Here is a 19,688-nt window from a genome sequence, read left to right on the forward strand (position 1 = left end):
ACATCAATCATCTGTAGTTTTGAAATCATAATTCCAGATATAACAACTAGGTCTGTCTTCAAATGCAGCAACTCCATACAGTGTGTCCATTAATTATCTTTATAACTTTAAAACTAGATATTAACAAATGGCTTTCAATATGTGATAAGATAGCTCAGAAGGTTCTTTTTACTGTCCAGCTGATGCAACTTTGATGCAATATTGATCTTGAAAACCTGATAAAATGTGGATGACACAGGAGAAAGCTCCTTGTGTGGCTTGGTTCATACACACGATGTCTAATACCGTTAAGTGTCACAAAACTACTTCCTGTGCAGGATCTGGTGTACCAAACAATGGTCAGAGTCCTACAAGACTTGAAGCCATGCATTCATGGTGCATTTGAACATATCACCATGGAGATCTCGAATTGTATTTGGAGAGAAATGGAATTATAACTAGATATTATCTGCACCACTACGGGTGCACACATTGATGAGCATGAATAAGGAAAAAAAAACCTTACTAGTTTTCTTATCACATGTTGCAAACCATTCATCAATACCTAATACATTTTTAAAGCTATTAAAGCCATAGGTCATAAAGAATTTATGGGCACCCAGTATTTTACTTCACATGCGAGGGGGATTTTTAAAGGCATTCAATACCAGTATAGCTCTCTTACTGAGCTGCACACAAGTCTGTAATTCCAAACAGCAGCTAACTACTTCATCACTGTAGTGTCGTCCATGCATTTTACTTGATGGAGGATCACTAACCACTTACAGAAATTTTCTTTGGGGAAATTTTTTTAATTCAGAATAACAAAGGGGGGAGGTTTCCTACTCGTTTAGTAATAGCGAATATGACACTTAATTAGATACTCTGTGTCCCTTTATACACTGAAGTGTCAAAGAAACTGGTATAGGCAAGCATATTCAAATACAGAGGTATGTAAATAGGCAGAATACGGCCCTGCAGTCAGCAACGCCTATATGAGAGAACAAGTGTCTGGCGCAATTGTTAGATTGGATACTGCTGCTACAATGGCAGGTTATCAAGATTTAAGTGAGTTTGAACGTGGTGTTATAGTCTGCGCATGAGCAATTGGACACAGCATCTTGAGGTAGCGATGAAAAGGGGATTTTCCCATACGACCATTTCAGAAGTGTACCATGAATATCAGGAATCTGGTAAAACATCAAATCCCCAACATTGCTGCAGCTGGAAAAAGATCCTGCAAGAATGAGACCAACAACTGAAGAGAATCATTCAACATGACAGAAGTGCAACCCTTCCACAAATTGCCGCAGATTTCAGTGCTGTGGTATCAGCAAGTGTCAGCATGTGAACCATTCAATGAAACATCATCAATATGGGCTTTTGGAGCCAAAAGCCCACTCATATGCCCTTGATGACTGCACAACACAAAGCTTTACACTTCGCCTGGGCCCATCAACACAGACGTAGGAGCACTGATGACTGGAAACATCTTTCCTGGTCGGACAAGTCTCGTTTCAAACTGTATTGAGCAGATGTGCACGGGTATGGAGAAAATGTCATGAATCCATGGAATCTGCACGTCAGCAGCGGACTGTTCAAACTGGTGGAGACACTGTAATGGTGTGGGGTGTGTGCAGTTGGAGTGATATGGGACCCCTGAAATGTCTAGATATGACTATAACAGGTGACACATACATAAGCATCCTGTCTGATCACCCGCATCGATTCATGTCCATTGTGCATTCCAACGGACTTTCACAATTCCAGCAGGACACTGTATGACATCCCACACATCCATAATTGCTACAGAGTGGCTCCAGCAACATCATTCTGAATTTAAACACTTCCTCTGCCCACCAAACTCCCCAGACATGAACATTATTGAGCATATCTGGGACGCTTTGGAACGTGCTGTTCAAAAGAGATCTCCACCCCCTCCTACTCTTACGGATTTATGGATAGCCCTGAATGATTCATGGTGTCAGTTCACTCCAGCACTACTTCAGACATTATATGATTCTATGTCACATGGTGTTGCAGCACTTCATGCTGTATTACTCAGCATGTTTCGAAAGAAGGGTATCTTATTAACACAACTGACATGTGTATGTGGCAAGAGTGCCACTGCCACATTTAGATTACATGGAATGGTTTCTCCATAAAATCAGTCTCTGTGCAATAGGAGTACTTTGCTGGATACAGGGGCCACTTCTCTGCATTAATTTATGGCACCAATTGACCCTTCTATGGAATATTGTCTGTGATATGTTTAAGAACTTTGCAATGTCCAAGGCCTTTTCAGGATTATTTGTCGAGAGCTACGCACGTCATCATTTTTTATCTTCTACGAAAGGAAAGAACCCTAGCTTCAAGTTCAGGCTATGCCCCAGGTTTTGGCCCTTTGCAGGAGTTTTATGATGAAATGATACTTAGCAGTTTATTCTCTAATGTGAACCAAAGATGTATATTAGATTTCCTCCGATCAATACTTCTTTCATATTCTCTAGCAGATGTACTCATCACATAACTAAGAACTATGACATTGACATCTCCATCATAACTGTATCAAATTCCACAGTTTGTTGATAACTTCTTCTTATTGTCACCATTTATTGATAAACAGTACATTTTACTCTTTAGTTTGAAAAAAAATCTGTGCCTGTAATGGCATAAAATAATGTAACTCTGAGTACCGTAACAGTTGCTACCTAAATGGAATATCAACACTCACAGACTGCTGCACTGTTCAATCATATACAAAGACTAATTTCCAAATATTGATGATAGAGTTGCTCCATTCTGAATTAAGGAATGAGAACGATAGTTGAAGGTTCAATGACTGCGCAAATAGGCCATAAGCTGGCTGAATTTTGGGGAAAAAATGTAACTCCTATTAGGGCCAGTTGGCTACAAATGGAGTGTCACAGAACTTAAATAAACACAACATAAGCAATACTGCACAGCAAAATGCCTGACCACACCATTAGAAATAATGCATGGCGGTAAATCATAATGGAAATTCAATATTCATAATTATTATGTTTTTATATCTAAAAACAAAGATGATGTAACTCACCAAACGAAAGCGTTGGTATGTTGATAGACACACTAACAAACACAAACACACACACAAAATTCAAGCTTTCGCAACCCACAGTTGCTTCATCAGGAAAGAGGGAAGGAGAGGGAAAGACAAAAGGATGTGGGTTTTAAGGGATAGGGTAAGGAGTCATTCCAATCCCGGGAGTGGAAAGACTTACCTTAGGGGGAAAAAGGGACAGGTATACACTCGCGCACACACACATATCCATCTGCACATATACAGACTTTTTTCATGTGTCTGTATATGTGCGGATGGATGCATGTGTGTGTGCACGCGAGTGTATACCTCCGCTCCCGGGATTGGAATCACTCCTTATCCTCCCCCTTAAAACGCACATCCTTTCGTCTTTCCCTCTCCTTCCCTCTTTCCTGATGAAGCAACCGTGGGTTGCGAAAGCTTGAATTTTGTGTGTGTGTTTGTGTTTGTTAGTGTCTCTATCAACATACCAATGCTTTCGTTTGGTAAGTTACATCATCTTTGTTTTTAGATATATTTTTCCCACGTGGAATGTTTCCCTCTATTATTATGTTTTTATATTGATAAGAACGTGACTGGAAGTTATATATAACAGATCCAAACTTTTCCTCATGGTGGCACCTTTCTAATACATAACATTTCACAAGACACCTTTCCATCAATATTTCATTTCTAGGTACAGTACAATTCTACATTAAACACCTGGCAGTAAGACTCTATGGTGGGTGATGGTTCCAGGTGAGAAAGTCAACAGCTGACCACACAAGGAATGTGGGTACACCAACTCAGGGGGTAGATGCCTGTCTGATGCCAGAAGGTGTTATTAAAACAGTATTACAAAACCAAACATTTATTGTCCACAAAAGACAACAGTTGATGTACCAACATTTAGGCAGTCATTGCTGGTGGGACCACAAGCTGTTAAGTGCCTGCCTAGTATGTGCTGACCAGGGGCAGTCCATAGCCACAATGGCAGCAGCAGAGTTAAGAGTGTCAGCACCAAAGTCATCATGAGATCTTTGCTCCATGGAGTTAGCGAGTGTCGCCATCTGCACTGCCCAAGACAGCCAACAGATTCCTGTAGATGATGACCAAGGTACCTACAATCCTGTCGTGGACTGCACACAGGAAATGCGTCTACCAGCTTATGCAGAGAAGCACCGTGGCCTCCTGGTATGAGAGAGATCAGCAGCTTCGAAGTTGGTCACAGGAATGGACATGGGCAGCAGTGGTGTCATGCCAAAAAAATTACAGATGCCAATCTGTTCTTAGGTAGTGCCCCGATAGCTAGACCTTCAGATGGCCTGCCGGACAGTGGTCCCCATAGCTCCCCAACAGTCAGTCCTGCAGCTCACAGTGACCAAGTGGAATTCCTGCAAGAAAGGATCTCTGCTGGAGTGGAAATGCAGCAAGACTATGAGTTAACTTTTACTTAAGTGAGGGTACATAAATATGAGATTTGGTACTTAAAGAGCAGTTGTTCTTCAGGTCTGCTGGTTCTTCCTCTTTGTTGCTGAAGTTCTGAAAAGTGTAAAAGGAATTCTGTCAAATCATACTGGTTTATATTGAGTGATGAGAAATATCCATTCAACCTCTTTTTCAATCACACGTAATGGTCATGAATCAATGGTTGTATTTTGTTACAAACTGTTGATTTGTATGTCAGTGAAAACATTTCAAAATTGCTTCCCCCCCCCCCCCCCCTCACCCATACCTGACGACTTCGTAAAATATATCACTCTTAAAGCAGTAAAATAATGACATGTCATGAATGGAACAATGAAACAGACTGAGGGAAAAGCGTCCAACCTCAAACTATTGCCCTTGAACAGCTTGTTAAGACATGGGCCAACAGAGAGTGGGGGTGTGCACCAGAAGAGGAGAGAAATCTAGTGCCATAACTGGAAGTAACATGTACAAAATATTGGAATTAGATATACAGATCACTTGTTTAATATGCATTCTATGGTTACACTACATGAACAGAAAAGGATGGATTGAATTATTTTAGCACAAGTTTTTCATTTGTTTTACATTCTGAATTTACTAGTTTAGTGGCACCCTTGATGCTACTACTATCATATCGGCATGCTTATGCACCCAGTTTGGAAAGCTGTGGTCTAAGCTCTGTAACATTTGCAATTCTGTATTAGATTGAATTACTTTTCCCATTTTCACTTGCTAATGTTTTGTTGCCTCACATTCTGCTATAACTTATCACTCAGTAACATGAGTTTGTTTCATGGAAGCATGCAATAAGAATAATATGCACTATCCACTCTAGAATCTGTTGTAGATGGCTCTTAAAAGTTTGGCATACTGGCAAAAGTTTCACATTACACTTATTCCACATGTGGGTGAACATTAATAAAACTGAAAAATTGCAGGGATGGATTCCTGACTGGAAATAGAGCAAGGAAGATCCTGTGACCATGTGTCTGGAAACGCACAACTGCCACAGTAGATGCCACTGATGAATGATAGTCCTCTGACAACGTGCTGTGTGTTCCTTGTGTGATGTAGGCTGTGTGATAGATGCAGCACATTGTAAGCAACAGAATGGTCAGGTATTTCTTTTGGAAACAAACCAAGATAGTGTTTATGTACATCCAGGCAGATGGAAATGATCAAGAAGCAGAATGGCTATACCAAAACCTGTACCCTTACAGACACCAACCACATCACACTTCTGTGATAATGGGTCCTCAGACAGATGAACATGCAGGGAGGCTGCAGACTGTGTGTGCACCAGATTTGAAGGACCAAGCTCTACAGGATATTGAGATGAATCCTAGTACCAGCTCAAGGCAGGTGCCCAGCCAACACTCTATAACCCATAATACGATTATGTGTATCCTGCACAACAGATGCATCCCATGGAGGTCACTCTGAACATCTGTTGTGACATGGATGCGAAGTGTGTGTGTGTGTGTGTGTGTGTGTGTGTGTGTGTGTGTGTGTGTGTGTGTGTGTCTGTGTGTGTGTGTGTGTGTGTGTGTGTGTGTGTGAGAGAGAGAGAGAGAGAGAGAGAGAGAGAGAGAGAGAGAGAGAGAGAGAGAGAGAGTTAAATCATTAAGTAATTGAGTTATTGTGTAAATGGTCAACATGTTGCCACATTTTTCAATGAGAAAGTGTAGTGTGCCATAATTTTATAACTAACTCTTTATACCTCCTAGCAAGAGAAATAATTAAAGCAAAATAAATCAACCTTTAATGAAAATTTTTTACTATGTACATTAGTTGGTATGAATTTATATAAAACCATTTGTAATACAAAAAGCTATTTCATCATCATGTCTGTAAAATATTCTTAACTTCTGTAGAGGTGTAGAAATGTCAAAGTTGAATAATACTATGGGGATGTCAAACAGGAAAATCTATAAATCAGTTAACCTTCAACCTAAATTGAATTCCTGGGAAAAAATTTGAGGCAAAATACACATCACTCACTTCAGAAAACATCTAAGCAATTTGGGCCAGGGGGGCAAGGATTGGAGAGGAGGAAGGGGGTGGGGGCAGAGAGAGATTGCTTAACCAGGCATAATCAACACGATCGTAATGCACAGTAATCCCAAATTGTGAAAAACTAGCTGTCGACAATATACGAAATCTATATACTGATGAGTGTGATTTGTACATGGAGAAATTGAACATGTCAAAACAAATTATATCACAGAGAACTTACATGCAACATATGAAACAAACAGAACAGAGGAAACGAGTTCAAACAATACTTGAAGTTTAATTTAATGCTCTCACTGAAGACCTAATTCACCTAAAATATATAACTTAGGTTGGGTGCAATTAACTGAACTAGTCCTGATGTCTATGTGAAATTGCAGCAGCTACTCCCTATAAGAGAAATAGAACAAACTTTCTAATTAAAGGTAAGTCAATCTCATACACAATTTATTGAATTCTCTGAATCCAAAATATTAATTATAAAACCAATGTGTGCAAAGACTTGTACAATAATGGGTAATAGCATATAACAAACAAGCAAACACACACACACAAAAGCAAATGTACGAGCAGAGAATCTGAGAGGGGGATAGAGGGAGGGGAAGAGAAAGAGGAGGAGGATCTTTTATATAGTGTAAGCTTGCTTGCTTACTTACCAATTATGTAGGTTGAGGGATCGAATCCCTCATTGGGATCAGGACTGGCAGTGGTAGGAATGAGCCACGTCAGAACACAGCTTTTTTCACAGTACTGATCTGTAAGGAGACCTCTTATTTGGGCATAATATAACCCACCATCAATGTCCTGCACAGAGACTATGTCCCCAACCTGGAAATAGCTACCCTGAAATTAGAAAAGTACTTCTCATAAAACAAGCTTCAAGTAGAAAACAAGGACATGCATGAAATCAGAAAAATTACTATTATTATTCTACTATATAACTAATATACCCTCATAAATGTATCATACTATAGACAAAATAAACTTACATGAGTTATAGTTTCAACCTCCTACTGAAAAAAAAAAAAAAACATAAAATCAGTTGCATGTGATTTTAATCATCCATATCTAAATGTTTATGAAATTCTGTGAGATGCTTTGCTTTTATTTTCTTAGCTTGAAGAGAGAACGAAACAAATCATTTATTCTCATAAAATTTACACTGATTAGTTTGAAACAATAAGAACTGTATCAAGAGATATGAAACTAGTTAATAGCTTGTCATACTGAACAGCATGATATTGTCATTTTTAATGCTGCTTCAATATCCATATCATTTGGATGCCTGTCAACCCCAAAGCAACAGACTCACAACACAGAGCTATTGAAACTGGTTCCCCTGCACATCCTCCATTATGTCAAGCCTCCTGATGTAAGTGTTCACTAACCCTCACTCATCATCCATCCTTTCCACTTTTGTTATTCCATTTGTTTTGTCCAAATATAGTACTCTTCTCTCTCTCTCTCTCTCTCTCTCTCTCTCTCTCTCTCTCTCTCCCCTTTCTATCTCTGACACACACTTGCACATACAGAAAATTATTTTTGCAGCTAAATTTAGTGATTATTACCAGAATAAATGCCCACTTTGCTGTTGCCACTGGGAGCAATCTGCCTCCAAATTAAGAGGTAAAATGAAGATGCAACAGTGACTCCACTCCCTGCAGCCCTTTTTTTATTAGTACACATATATTAACAGGCATCCCAGTCATAAGGTTTCCTGGGAAATGTGTTCTAAAAAACTTAATGGAAGAGCATATGAAACAAAATTTGTTCATGACGTATTTTCAAGGTTGACAAAATAACGTACATTACAAGAAGCACTGGAAGTCACCTCCCATCACAAATTCAACATGGTGTTGCACATTTATGAATGTTGCTGCCAGAGTATTGAGTGTAACTGTCTAGATGTCATGGTGGATGGTGCATGATTTGTTCTTTTACATATTGCCTGTAATGTGATCCTACACAAAAAAGGGGGGAGGGAGGGCAACTTATGTGAGCATCAGGGCTATAATCCTGTGGAAATTACACTGCCAGGGAAAAGTGACTCCAAGACAGTGGTACTCACTTTATACATGTGATGTGGCATGGTGCACCATCTTGTTGGTAGCAGCCAAGTGTCAGTTCCTTATCATCCAAATAAATGATTCACAAACTAGTTGTTAGACTTCACTGGTGACATTAGTGTCAAAAGAGGCCTGCTGATGTGCTGTTGTTTTAATGCACAGAATAAATGAATGAAGAGGTTCCTCAATGACCTGCAAGTGGGTTGTCATTACTGCCTAAATGTGTGTTCATATATCCTGACAAGTGAGAGCACACTTCATTACTGTAGCATGTGCACTACCAGATTCCTGGCTTTTTCAGTGATAATGCTGAAACCAATAGCAATATTTTAGGAATTTATCACTATCCGTCTGCAACAGCTTATGAACAACTGTAAACTTATAGGGATTCACACCTGCTCTCTTAGGAGCCCCATGTCATATTCTATGCAATAGTCCATATTCCTGCAATCTGATAACTGCAGTTGCCTCACACCATGCAGCTCTAACAATGTTCCCTCTGTCTCCATGCCGATCTAGCAATTTTTCCTTTGTCTCCATTTTGTCACCAAACCTTGGATGCAGTATTTAGATGGTTTACATAGACCACCAAAATATTCTAAAAACAGTCACTGATGTGTCTTAAAGATATCTCTTCTGCAACATTGTTTCACAAGAAACACACACTCTTGAACAGAATATCAATACAGGAGCAAGTCATGCAGAAAACCATGAACAGTAAGCCATGCCACACAAATGCAAGATGTGAGACCCACACAAAGCTCACAGAACCTCATTGTTGCCACATTTCACAGGTGCTGCCACATTGAGTTACATGAGAACATCTGCCATGAAATCCAATACTCTGGCAGCAACATCAAGAACATGCAGAACTTTGTATACAGGTGGGGGCAAATCACTTAGTGCACGTTCATTTCTCAACCATAATGGTATGTCATATGCAAATTTGGTTTCATATCCTCTTCTATTAAGATTTTATTAACTTTTCTCACAACCCCTTACAAGTGGGACCACTTTTACTAAGGAAGAAACGTATTTGGAATTTTGAATATGATCAGACTTCAGCTGCACAATTTAATTGTGACAAATGAAAATTTGTGTCAGGAAGGGGCTCAAACCTGGATTTCCCACTTTACAGGAGTGGTTACTTTTGTAGACAGGCAAGACAGCCAATCCACTATGATGGGAAGCTGATAGGCACACGTTTAAGCTCACGCAGGCTGGCGAATGTTGCTGCCAGAGTATTGAGTGTAACTGTCTAGATGTCATGGTGGATGGTGCATGATTTGTTCTTTTACATATTGCCTGTAATGTGATCCTACACAAAAAAGGGGGGAGGGAGGGCAACTTATGTGAGCATCAGGGCTATAATCCTGTGGAAATTACACTGCCAGGGAAAAGTGACTCCAAGACAGTGGTACTCACTTTATACATGTGATGTGGCATGGTGCACCATCTTGTTGGTAGCAGCCAAGTGTCAGTTCCTTATCATCCAAATAAAAACGGTACGTAGCTTCTGGAATACTTAACTTTAATCCATAATTGGTGAACATCGGTCTGACGGTACATGCATCACAAGATAAATAGCAATTGATAATGGCGCCTTGCTAGGTCGTAGCAAATGACGTTGCTGAAGGCTATGCTAACTATCGTCTCGGCTAATGAGAGCATAATTTGTCAGTGAACCATCGCTAGCAAAGTCGGCTGTACAACACGGGCGAGTGCTAGGAAGTCTCTCTAGACCTGCCGTGTGGTGGCGCTTGGTCTGCAATCACTGATAGTGGCGACGCGCGGGTCCGACGTATACTACCGGACTGCGGCCGATTTAAAGGCTACCACCTAGCAAGTGTGGTGTCTGGCGGTGACACCACAGTTACCTTAACCATTTCAACTATCCTGGCATGCCTTCATGACTGTCCCAAACATCCATATATCACTTGCACAATTGTTACGAGTCCCACACAGTGAGATACTTCATTATTATAGTCACAGTCTGTTGTAACACTGAAAATATAGATAAAATACCTTCTGAATTTGTAAGCTTTATTACAGAAACTATGGTTAATATATAATTGACATAATAGTGTATTTATTTCTGACTGTATATAACGAACTGTAAATACTGTAAATTGCTGGGTAACAGCTAAGGGAACTTTATTTGAATGTATCAATAGCAACGATGAAGCGGCAGTAGATGTGTCATTGTTTATCTTTGCATATGGAGTGTGTCTGTCATGCTGTGAGCAAGAGGAAGCAGAGCAGCTTGAGTCACGAAAGAGTGCGGAACTGTTTGTTCGGCACTCCCGCAGATGCAGTGTGCAGCTATGATCATGGGAATGTGGACACACCTACTTCATTAAGCTTCGAGTTTTGAGAGCACGGTGGGAGCAGACAGGCACAGGAAGCTACAATTCTAACAATTGGCTGTCTCATAATTATCCGTGGCTCTGGAAATGACTCGTGGTTTGCATATGGCAGCAGTTCTGCATTGTCGTTCGCTACATTTCCGTCGTCTGCACAGCTACAACAACATAGGACTGTTGGCTCTGAGCACTATGGGACTTAACTTCTGAGGTCATCAGTCCCCATCATAGGACTGTTAACAGACAGAGTATTACTAATATTGTACAGGCATTACCCAGTGACATTTCTTTCACAAAGTTTAATAATTTTCTTGAATAGTAAACTGCATTAGTCAAAACTTGTAGGTCAACTGTGTTGTCATTGTCCTCCTCAGACATTATTGCCACACAGAGTCCTTTTCCTTTCCATACAATCACCCAGTGTTGTAAAAATATGAAAATTGATTAACTATTTACTGCCAGTTTTGTTTGTTTGTTAATGACCAGTTTCAGTCTAAATTTTGCTGCCTCAGTAACTGTTCATTCTTGTATTGCATGACAGAGGCTTAACGAATTTGCAATTTTGGGTATTAACTCCACTCAAAGTAATGTAAAATTTCATTGGCAAAACTAATAACTAAAGATACAGCACAAATTAAGAGGGGGCAATTTCAGTTATTTTGTATTGAGCTTAGCAAGTGATTTCTGCTGGCTTGGTAAGTACCTTATTGCTTGTATGTTAAAAGTAAATTCAACTGCTCATTTGCTTAAAGGGAATCAAATTCAATTTTCGAATAATTAAAAGTAAATTGCTTGCCCTTTTCCAAATTTTGCATTATGTTATGCTGAGGTTACAGAAAGTAATTTTTTTACACAACGTAGTTTCAGTTACACCCAGTCATTTATTTAACCAGTAGCTTTGTTTAACTTTGCTTTCAAAATTAGGCATTTCAGATTAAGTAACTGCAAACTCAGTGCTTTCTGATTCATTTCATTTTCTCGTGAACTGTTGTGTTGTGGAGAAGTGTAACAACTTTCTGTTGCCACACCAGTGATTATTTGCTTAACTTTCTTTGCCATTACCTTTCTTAAGAGTCTGGAGATTCAGTGCCCTAGTCGGTTGGTAACTGTTTAATTATCCCTTTCTTGCTAATCAGTATTTTCTGTATTATCAGTATTTTTTGTATGAAAAATATTAAGTGGTATCCTTTTCCCCCTGCATGGTTTGTGAGCGATTGCACTCTATTTTACCCCATTCAGAATTACTATCAGTATTTAGATTAGGTTTAGAATAGATTCTTCCTTCGGAAAGCACTGAGGCAGAAACAACTTTCATCAGAAAAAAAAACAACAGACCAGCCCACCCTCCAATGAGCTCTCACAGTGGTTTGGGGTTGGAGGAATGCTCACTACAGGGTATCTGGCTTGGAACTGTCCTTGAAGTAACCAATTTGTAACATTTTGTTGTGTCACTGCAGTGTCAGCTGCTGCTCAAATTGCTGCTATAGATGTAGTGTGATGCACCAGAGCCATACCCCGAACACAATAGTCTTTCCGCTCGGTAGTGCCATGTGGCCGGGCAGAGTCCAATCTTCGTGTGACCGTAAATTCTTGTGAGCACCACTGCCAGCAATTGTGTACAGCGGCTACATTCATGCCAAGCCTTTCTGTAATATCACAGAAGGAACATTCAGCTTCTTGTAGGGGAACATTCAGCTTCTTGTAGGGCTATTACATGACCTCATTCAAACTCAGTGAGTTGCTGATAATGGCATCTTTCCTCCTTAAAGGCATTCTTGACTAACATCAACTTATCATGTCCAATCTCAACAGTAACTAATACTCATGATTGTTACAGCATGTATTTAATGCAAACATGATTTGTATCCTCATAGTGGCACTACTAGTGCCATTTTTATGTGACTGGTGAGAAATCTGAATAAACATCTTTCAGATGTAGAAACAAGTCTACCAACTTCTGTTCATGTCGCACAACTCCTATTTGGTGTTGCAATCTTTTTTCCATCAGTGTATTTAATCCTTAATGGTTTTTGTTGATGATAAAAGACCTGTTTAGCTGAACTGTGATTTACACAGTCACAATGCAAGAGACCAAAATAACTTGCATGTAACACCAAAATAACTTTCATGTAGACTCTGTCTCCTTGTTTACTGTTCAGAATAGAGTCATGTACTCAGGTGTCAACATATTCACCAAGTTCCTGTCTAAAATAAAGCAAGAAGTTGGGAATTTCTACCAGTTCCAAAGAAAATTAAAAATGTACCTGATTAGCCACTCTTTCTACAAGTTATCTGAACATATAGATTTAGGGACTGAAAAGTTCTGTTAGCTACAGGGCAAGCAGTAACATTCATACTGATGCTGCATGACAACTAGTAAAATACTAATAACACACTTTTTCTTTGAAAAATACCACTATAATGTAAAGCTACCAGGAGAAGGTAAACAGCAGCTATGTGGTATAAATGAGAGGCAGCAGCTTTACTTCCAATTTACTCAATTAAATTTAGCTGTCTCAAGCATAAATAGCATTAAGCAGCACAGTGATAGTTTGCTGTTAATACAGTACACAGATTAAGTTTTTATGATTTCCTTGTCTTTTGTTGTCGTATACCTTGACTCTTTCCACATTCTCAAAGATTCTCCTCATTCATGGGATTTACAAAAGGTGGTGAGTGAGTGAATAAATCTGAAACATTTCCAATGTCTCTTCCAGGTATAACACCTTCTTATGTGATTCTTAAACCAAGTACCTGCATTGATTACATTGCACTCTATGGTAAATTCTACCAAGCAGCTTCCCCTTTCATTCCTTTGACCCAGTCCATATTTCTCACTTGTTTTCCTTCTTCTGCTTTTCCTATTATCAAATTCTAGTTTCCCACTATAAACAAATTTTTTGCATCCTAATTCACTGAAGAATATCTTATATCTGGTTGAACATTTTTAATATTTGCATCATCAGTAAAGCTGGTGGCCAAGCAAAGTGTAACTTTTCAATGAATATGAAAAACCAAGCAGCTGAAAAGAATTAAAAAGTTATGTATCAGTTTCACACAAACCAATATTTACAGAGCTACTGCCACTTTTCCATGGCTTTTAAATAACAAATCATACAAACATAAAACTAATTCATATGTAAAATGCTCATATTATAAAGATTTGATGAAACATGTTGGTAATAAAACACACAAAAAGTATCTGCCATGAACCCAAGCAAAATAGGTTACTGACTTTAGAGACACCGAACACCCTCAGGGCTTGGCGGCTGCGCTATACTTTTCTTTTAAGTCAGCTTTGCGTATGCAAATTCCAACACTTGTGCAGGCAGTGTTTTTGAATACACCTTGTATACTTTCAATAGTGAGGTAGGATGTTGTTCTGTATCTCTCTTGGTTATGACAATCTGTTCACTATGCTGTTCATGATAGTTTGTCCAAATTTTTATTCTGTTGCTCATTAATAGACAAATATTACGCGATTCCAATTTGATTTTGTGTTGATAGCTCTGTACACACAATATCACAAATCCTGTTCTTCCTGGCACCACACCTCATTGAATCCCACAATATCTAGCTTCAACTACCATTTCTCTTTATGTCGCAATGCTGAACGGAGACAATTACAGAAGTAATGCCAACCAAGTTTTATTCTGCTTGGACATAAGAAATCCACAATAACACTGCATGAAATAAGAGGACAACATAAAGTTCCATAACTCTAGAATACATCACTACACAGTCGCATGGTGAGCGTATAATAAGCAGGTAAATCTGCGCGAGGTCGAGGGCCTGGTGTACCAGGCTTATATTGGGCTGATGTGCAGATGGCACAGTGCTTGCTGCACCATTTGTCTAGGTTGCGAGGCAACCTCACTAGGCTAGATGTGGAGGCACTTGTATTGCTTGCTATTTGATTCCCCATGCTCACACTACAACGTTACAACACTTTTCATGTTCTGTAACCTACTAACATTACTGAATGTTCTGCCTCGAGAAAGGAGTGAGACAGGATTGCGGCATGTCCTGGGTGTTATCTGCACACTGAAAAAAAAAGGAGTAGTAATTCAAGTTCAGAGAGAAGAAATAAAAACTTTGAGATTTGCTGATGACATTTTAATTCTGACAGACAGCAAAGGCAAAATGCTGAATAGTGGCAGGCAGTGGCAGTAGCCAGAGCAAAATTCTCTGCCATAGTTTGGGTGACGTCTTTGGGTGTTATTTGGAAATATCACTGCTTCAGCACTACTGCTACAGGCAACCAGCTGCATTTACCAGACCACCTCCTGATGGCTTCACATTCTTCTGTAGAGCAGCTGAAGAGGTTCGATAGAGCATAGGTGCACTTGCCATGAGCTGTTCTTGTTCTCCTTGATTACGAGTCACACACTGGCCCTTGCTACATGAAAGGCTGTGTAGTATTCTGCTATTTGTCAGTATTTAAACCAGTGCAAAGCCACATATCTGACTCAACTAATTGAGCTGCACTCACCATTCCACCAACATAAAGGTTAAATTTTAAGATGGCCTGAGGACACTGGGATGGATACATCAGGGGAAAGGTCATTCACACAGTCTGTGATGTAGTCTACCTACTCCTAGATGCTGTCTCAACTGTTCGAACATGCCAGCTGGCTGTACAGAATCCAGTTTTCACTGCTGATCATCCATCTTGGTGATCCCCCTTCAAGGGCTGTTCCATATGGTAGATGGATCCCAGAGTCTGAAATGATCACTGGAATGTAGATCATCAATAACTTCCCACTGAGAGGCATCATGAGGGCTGGGGAGTGAAGAGAGCTCTATGGCTGAGGATGGCTCAGTAGAAGCCTTGAAATGTATGGGATTGCCCATGTTGAGCACACACAGCTCCTGAGATATCACAAGGCTCTCTATAACTTCACTTGGGCAGGCAGAGAATGAGCCCCATAACACATTATGGTTGGTTGGTTGTGGGGTTAAGGGACTAAACAGTGAGGTCGTCATTACCATGTTCAAGAGAGAATCTGTATGGAGTTAGTGTTTGATCGAATTGTGAAAGTATAAAGTAGTGGTAAAATTGAGGCACTGAAGGCAATATTAATTGCTGACATGAGAACTAAATTAAAGAGAGGTAAAAGTATATGAGTTGGGCCAGATGTGGGTCAGAGAGCAGAAGGCAACTCCCTCAGGGCTCATCTGCTGCAAGACACACTTCACCCACATCTGATCTCCTGCCCACCTGATGCAAGGTCAAGACAGTAACAGAATAAGTAATGTGTTATAGCTAGCATACTCATAATACTAAAAATAAGAAGCTAAAAACATAATGAACATCAATAGGCCTCAAAAAGGAGAGAGAAATAATCAGCTCAGTAGGTGAGTGAGTGCAGTCAATGTCTTCTGGACCTCTGTGTGCAGCATGGGGTATCCATAAATGCCCCCTCCCGGAACCATTATACACAAAGTGTAACAAATGGAGACAGAACCCACTTATTCAAAAGTTCATTCATAATCACCTATTATCAGCAATATGGAATCCCAGAAGCCTAGCCTTTACTGTAGTGTTATTCCTAAAAAGTTAATTGGATGTGGCAGAAATAAGGGATAATCATGAGAAATAGCAATGAAAATGGGTGAAACAGGGATGATCAGTGACTGGCAAAGGAGGTAAGGTCAAGGGCCCACTGGACCCAAAATGTGGTACAAGGCAACACAACTCAAACAACCTTGCTCATTAGCAGTTTAAAACATTACATCTGAGAATAAAAACCACTTCCTCAGAGGAAAAAAAGAATGAGTTCAACTATCCATATGCCATCCACCAACACTAAAAGTCAAATAATCCACAGGCTAATGTTTGGTATGGAGAGCCAGAAGTGCATGGTTCATTACATAAGGTAAAACTATGAGTTAATCTGGTATGACCAATGCAGAGGCAGCTTTGGATGGTGGATTCACTCAGGGAGGAATAGAAAGAGGAATGCCAAAAAACCATAGACTCACTGATAGAGCAAGTGTTCCTTAGAGGGAAGAATAGCCCATAAAATGCTGTTCTATCTCCAAGTGAGTAAAGGTCCTATTTGCATCCACAAATCTGCCCCTGGGATCATCAAAGTGAATGTTTGGTGAGTAACTGCTTCTGCAGCCAAACGGAAAGCCAATTCATTCACTGGGATATCAGTATCTCCTAGGACAGGACACGAGAGAGAGACAACTGAGAAAGCAGTATGACTACGATCATAAAGAAGATCATGAATAGTAGAAATCACAGGGTGACAAGAGTGACATTAATCATAAGGTGCCCTGCAAATCCCTCTAAAGTTTTAATTTGTGGGTTGGACAAAAATATGGAAACATCATGAAAAATGCATGGTGAAACAAAAATGCAGATGCTAGCCAGGCCTGCAGGTATGTTGGTTGGCTGGTTTAAAAGAGGGCAGGGGAGGGGGGATCAAACTGCGAGGTCATCGGTTCCTTGTTCACGGTAAAATAATTACACAAGGAAAAGAAGAGATGTACAGCACAATAACAGGAGAAAGGAAGAACCAGAAGAATGACAGAAGGACAACCAACACTACTATGGACAAAAAACAAAAAGAAACTACAGAGAGAACCAACAAACAGGTAGAAGGGGGAAAAACAATAGAGGAGATGACTGTGGCTGGCCGACCACGAGAATAAAAAGGAAGAGCCACCCACTCTGCGACACATTAAAACATCCACCCTAAAAGCATTAGAGTGGAGAACACAAAGGGCATGTGCTAAAATTTATATAGAACGATAAAACCCACCGTCCTGTATAAAATGGGGCCACTGTCAGCCAGGCGCTGCACCAACACTGAAATGGGTCATCATGGCGCAGGAGGTAGCTGTGTGTTACACAAGTGTTGCCAATGCGGAGCTGGCAGAGAACCACAGAGTCCCTGTGAGAGGCCTGCATGGAGGATTGCCACACATTCGTAGTCTCCTTAATGGCACACAGTTTGTTGTACATGCTGAGGTTATGCCATTTCATCTCCCAAAGCTGCAAAAACTTGCGGTGTAGTACTGAACGCAGGTCAGTTGCAGAGAAGCCGATCTCCATAAGCAGTTTCTGTGTAGCCTGTTTGGCCAGCCTGTTGGCAAGTTCGTTGCCTGGGATTCCGACGTGACCTGGGGTCCAGACAAACACCACTTAATGACTGGACCGTTCCAGAGCATAGATGGACCCCTGGATGGTCGCTACCAAAGGATGACAAGGGTAGCACTGGTCGATAGCTTGTAGGCTGCTCAAGGAGTCTGTACACAGAAGAAACAACTCCCCAGGGCATGAACCGATGTGCTCAAGAGCATGAGATATAGCCACCAGCTTGGCAGAGAAAACACTGCAGCCATCGGGCAAGGAATGCTCTTCAATATGTCGTCCATGGACATATGCAAAGCCGACATGAGCATCAGCCATCAAGCCATCGATGTAAACCACTTCGTGGCCTCGGTACATGTCAAGAATCGAGAGGAAGTGGCAGTGGAGAGCCGAGGGGTTAACTGAGTCCTTACAGCCATGTGAAAGGTCCAGGCAAAGCCGCGGCCTAGGTGCACACCATGGAGGTGTACGTGAATGGACCTCAAGTATAGGTGGTAAAGGCAAGGACTCCAGTTCGGAAAGGAGGGATCGGACACGAACTGCAATTGGAATCTCTGACCTGCCGCCGATGCAGGAGATGAAATGCCATGGGTGGGAAAATGAGACAGTGATTTGGATGCACAGGACAACTACAAACAGGTGCAGTATAACTGACAAGAAGTTGTGCACGCCTAACCTGCAATGGAGGGACTCCAGCCTCCACAAGGACACTGGTCACCGGACTCATCCTAAAAGCTCCTATCGCTAGGCAAATGCCCCAGTGGTGCACTGAGTTGAATAAACACAAAGCCTGCAGGTTATATCATTTTATCTGACCATGAACAGCACCTGTGCAATACCCTCAATATGTTGCAAGTGCCAGTCGTGGTCGAAACAGTGTCTGTCTAGTTGTGAGTGCATTATGTCAAAGCTGAGTACAGGGATTCCCTGTACTAAATCCTGTATTATAAGGGGCAGTCAAATGAAAACTGAACACCTGTCACAATAAGACCATGGAATGGTTCCATTCAAAAGAAATAACCACACATACATTAGGATATTTAGCCCAATGGGAGACGGGATGATCAATTTCTCTGCCATACAACATGGTCGACCACTGACAGATCCACAACTGCACTCATGCTTGCTCTTCCTCATCCAGCTGAAACCAATGTCCATGCACATCTCTCTTCAGGTCGCCAAGGGTGTGAAAATTATGTGGTGAAGAATGTTGTAGTTTCTGAATCAAATCCCTGTAGCGTAGCCTTCATCCAATTGGCAGTGTAGGGCAGGCGTTATTGTGCAACAAGATGATTCTGTCTGACAGCATTCTTGGACAGTCTGACTTCAGGGTATGTCACCATTTCTGCAAAGTGTATTCACAGCACTGCGCATCGACTGTGGCTATACATTCGAGAAACTCAGTGAGCAGAGGGTCCCTGTAGTCTAAGAAGGTCATCGTGACATTCTCGAAATTTGAGTGAACAGCTTTGGATTTCTTTGGCCAGGGAGATGTAGGAAGTTTCCAATGTTGGCTATGCCATTTGTTCTTGGGCTGTTGGATGGAATCAACTTTTTGCACAATAACAGCCATCCCCACACTGCCAATCAGATGAAGGCTATGTTTCAGTGATTTAGGTGGAAAACACTGC

At 40.7% G+C, this 19,688-nt stretch overlaps 1 protein-coding gene across 4 annotated transcripts in view; it reads right to left on the reverse strand.

The window, feature by feature from the left end:
* LOC126470669 (GATA zinc finger domain-containing protein 1) overlaps positions 1-19,688 on the reverse strand; it is a 63,924-nt gene that overhangs the window by 7,745 nt on the left and 36,491 nt on the right. For 2 of the 4 annotated variants that reach the window (XR_007586275.1, XM_050098666.1), the window contains exon 3: positions 7,180-7,366. Coding sequence is in view for 3 of the 4 variants with exons in the window: in XM_050098666.1 (XP_049954623.1) it covers positions 7,180-7,366 (187 nt within the window). In the remaining variant the exon portion in view is untranslated. Of the gene's footprint in view, positions 1-4,038; positions 4,583-7,179; positions 7,367-19,688 lie in introns of those variants that run through there. The other 2 variants (XM_050098684.1, XM_050098673.1) reach the window with 2 other exon arrangements.

This window comes from Schistocerca serialis, chromosome 1 (genome assembly GCF_023864345.2).
Source record: "Schistocerca serialis cubense isolate TAMUIC-IGC-003099 chromosome 1, iqSchSeri2.2, whole genome shotgun sequence".
Taxonomy (NCBI): Eukaryota; Metazoa; Arthropoda; class Insecta; order Orthoptera; family Acrididae; genus Schistocerca; species Schistocerca serialis.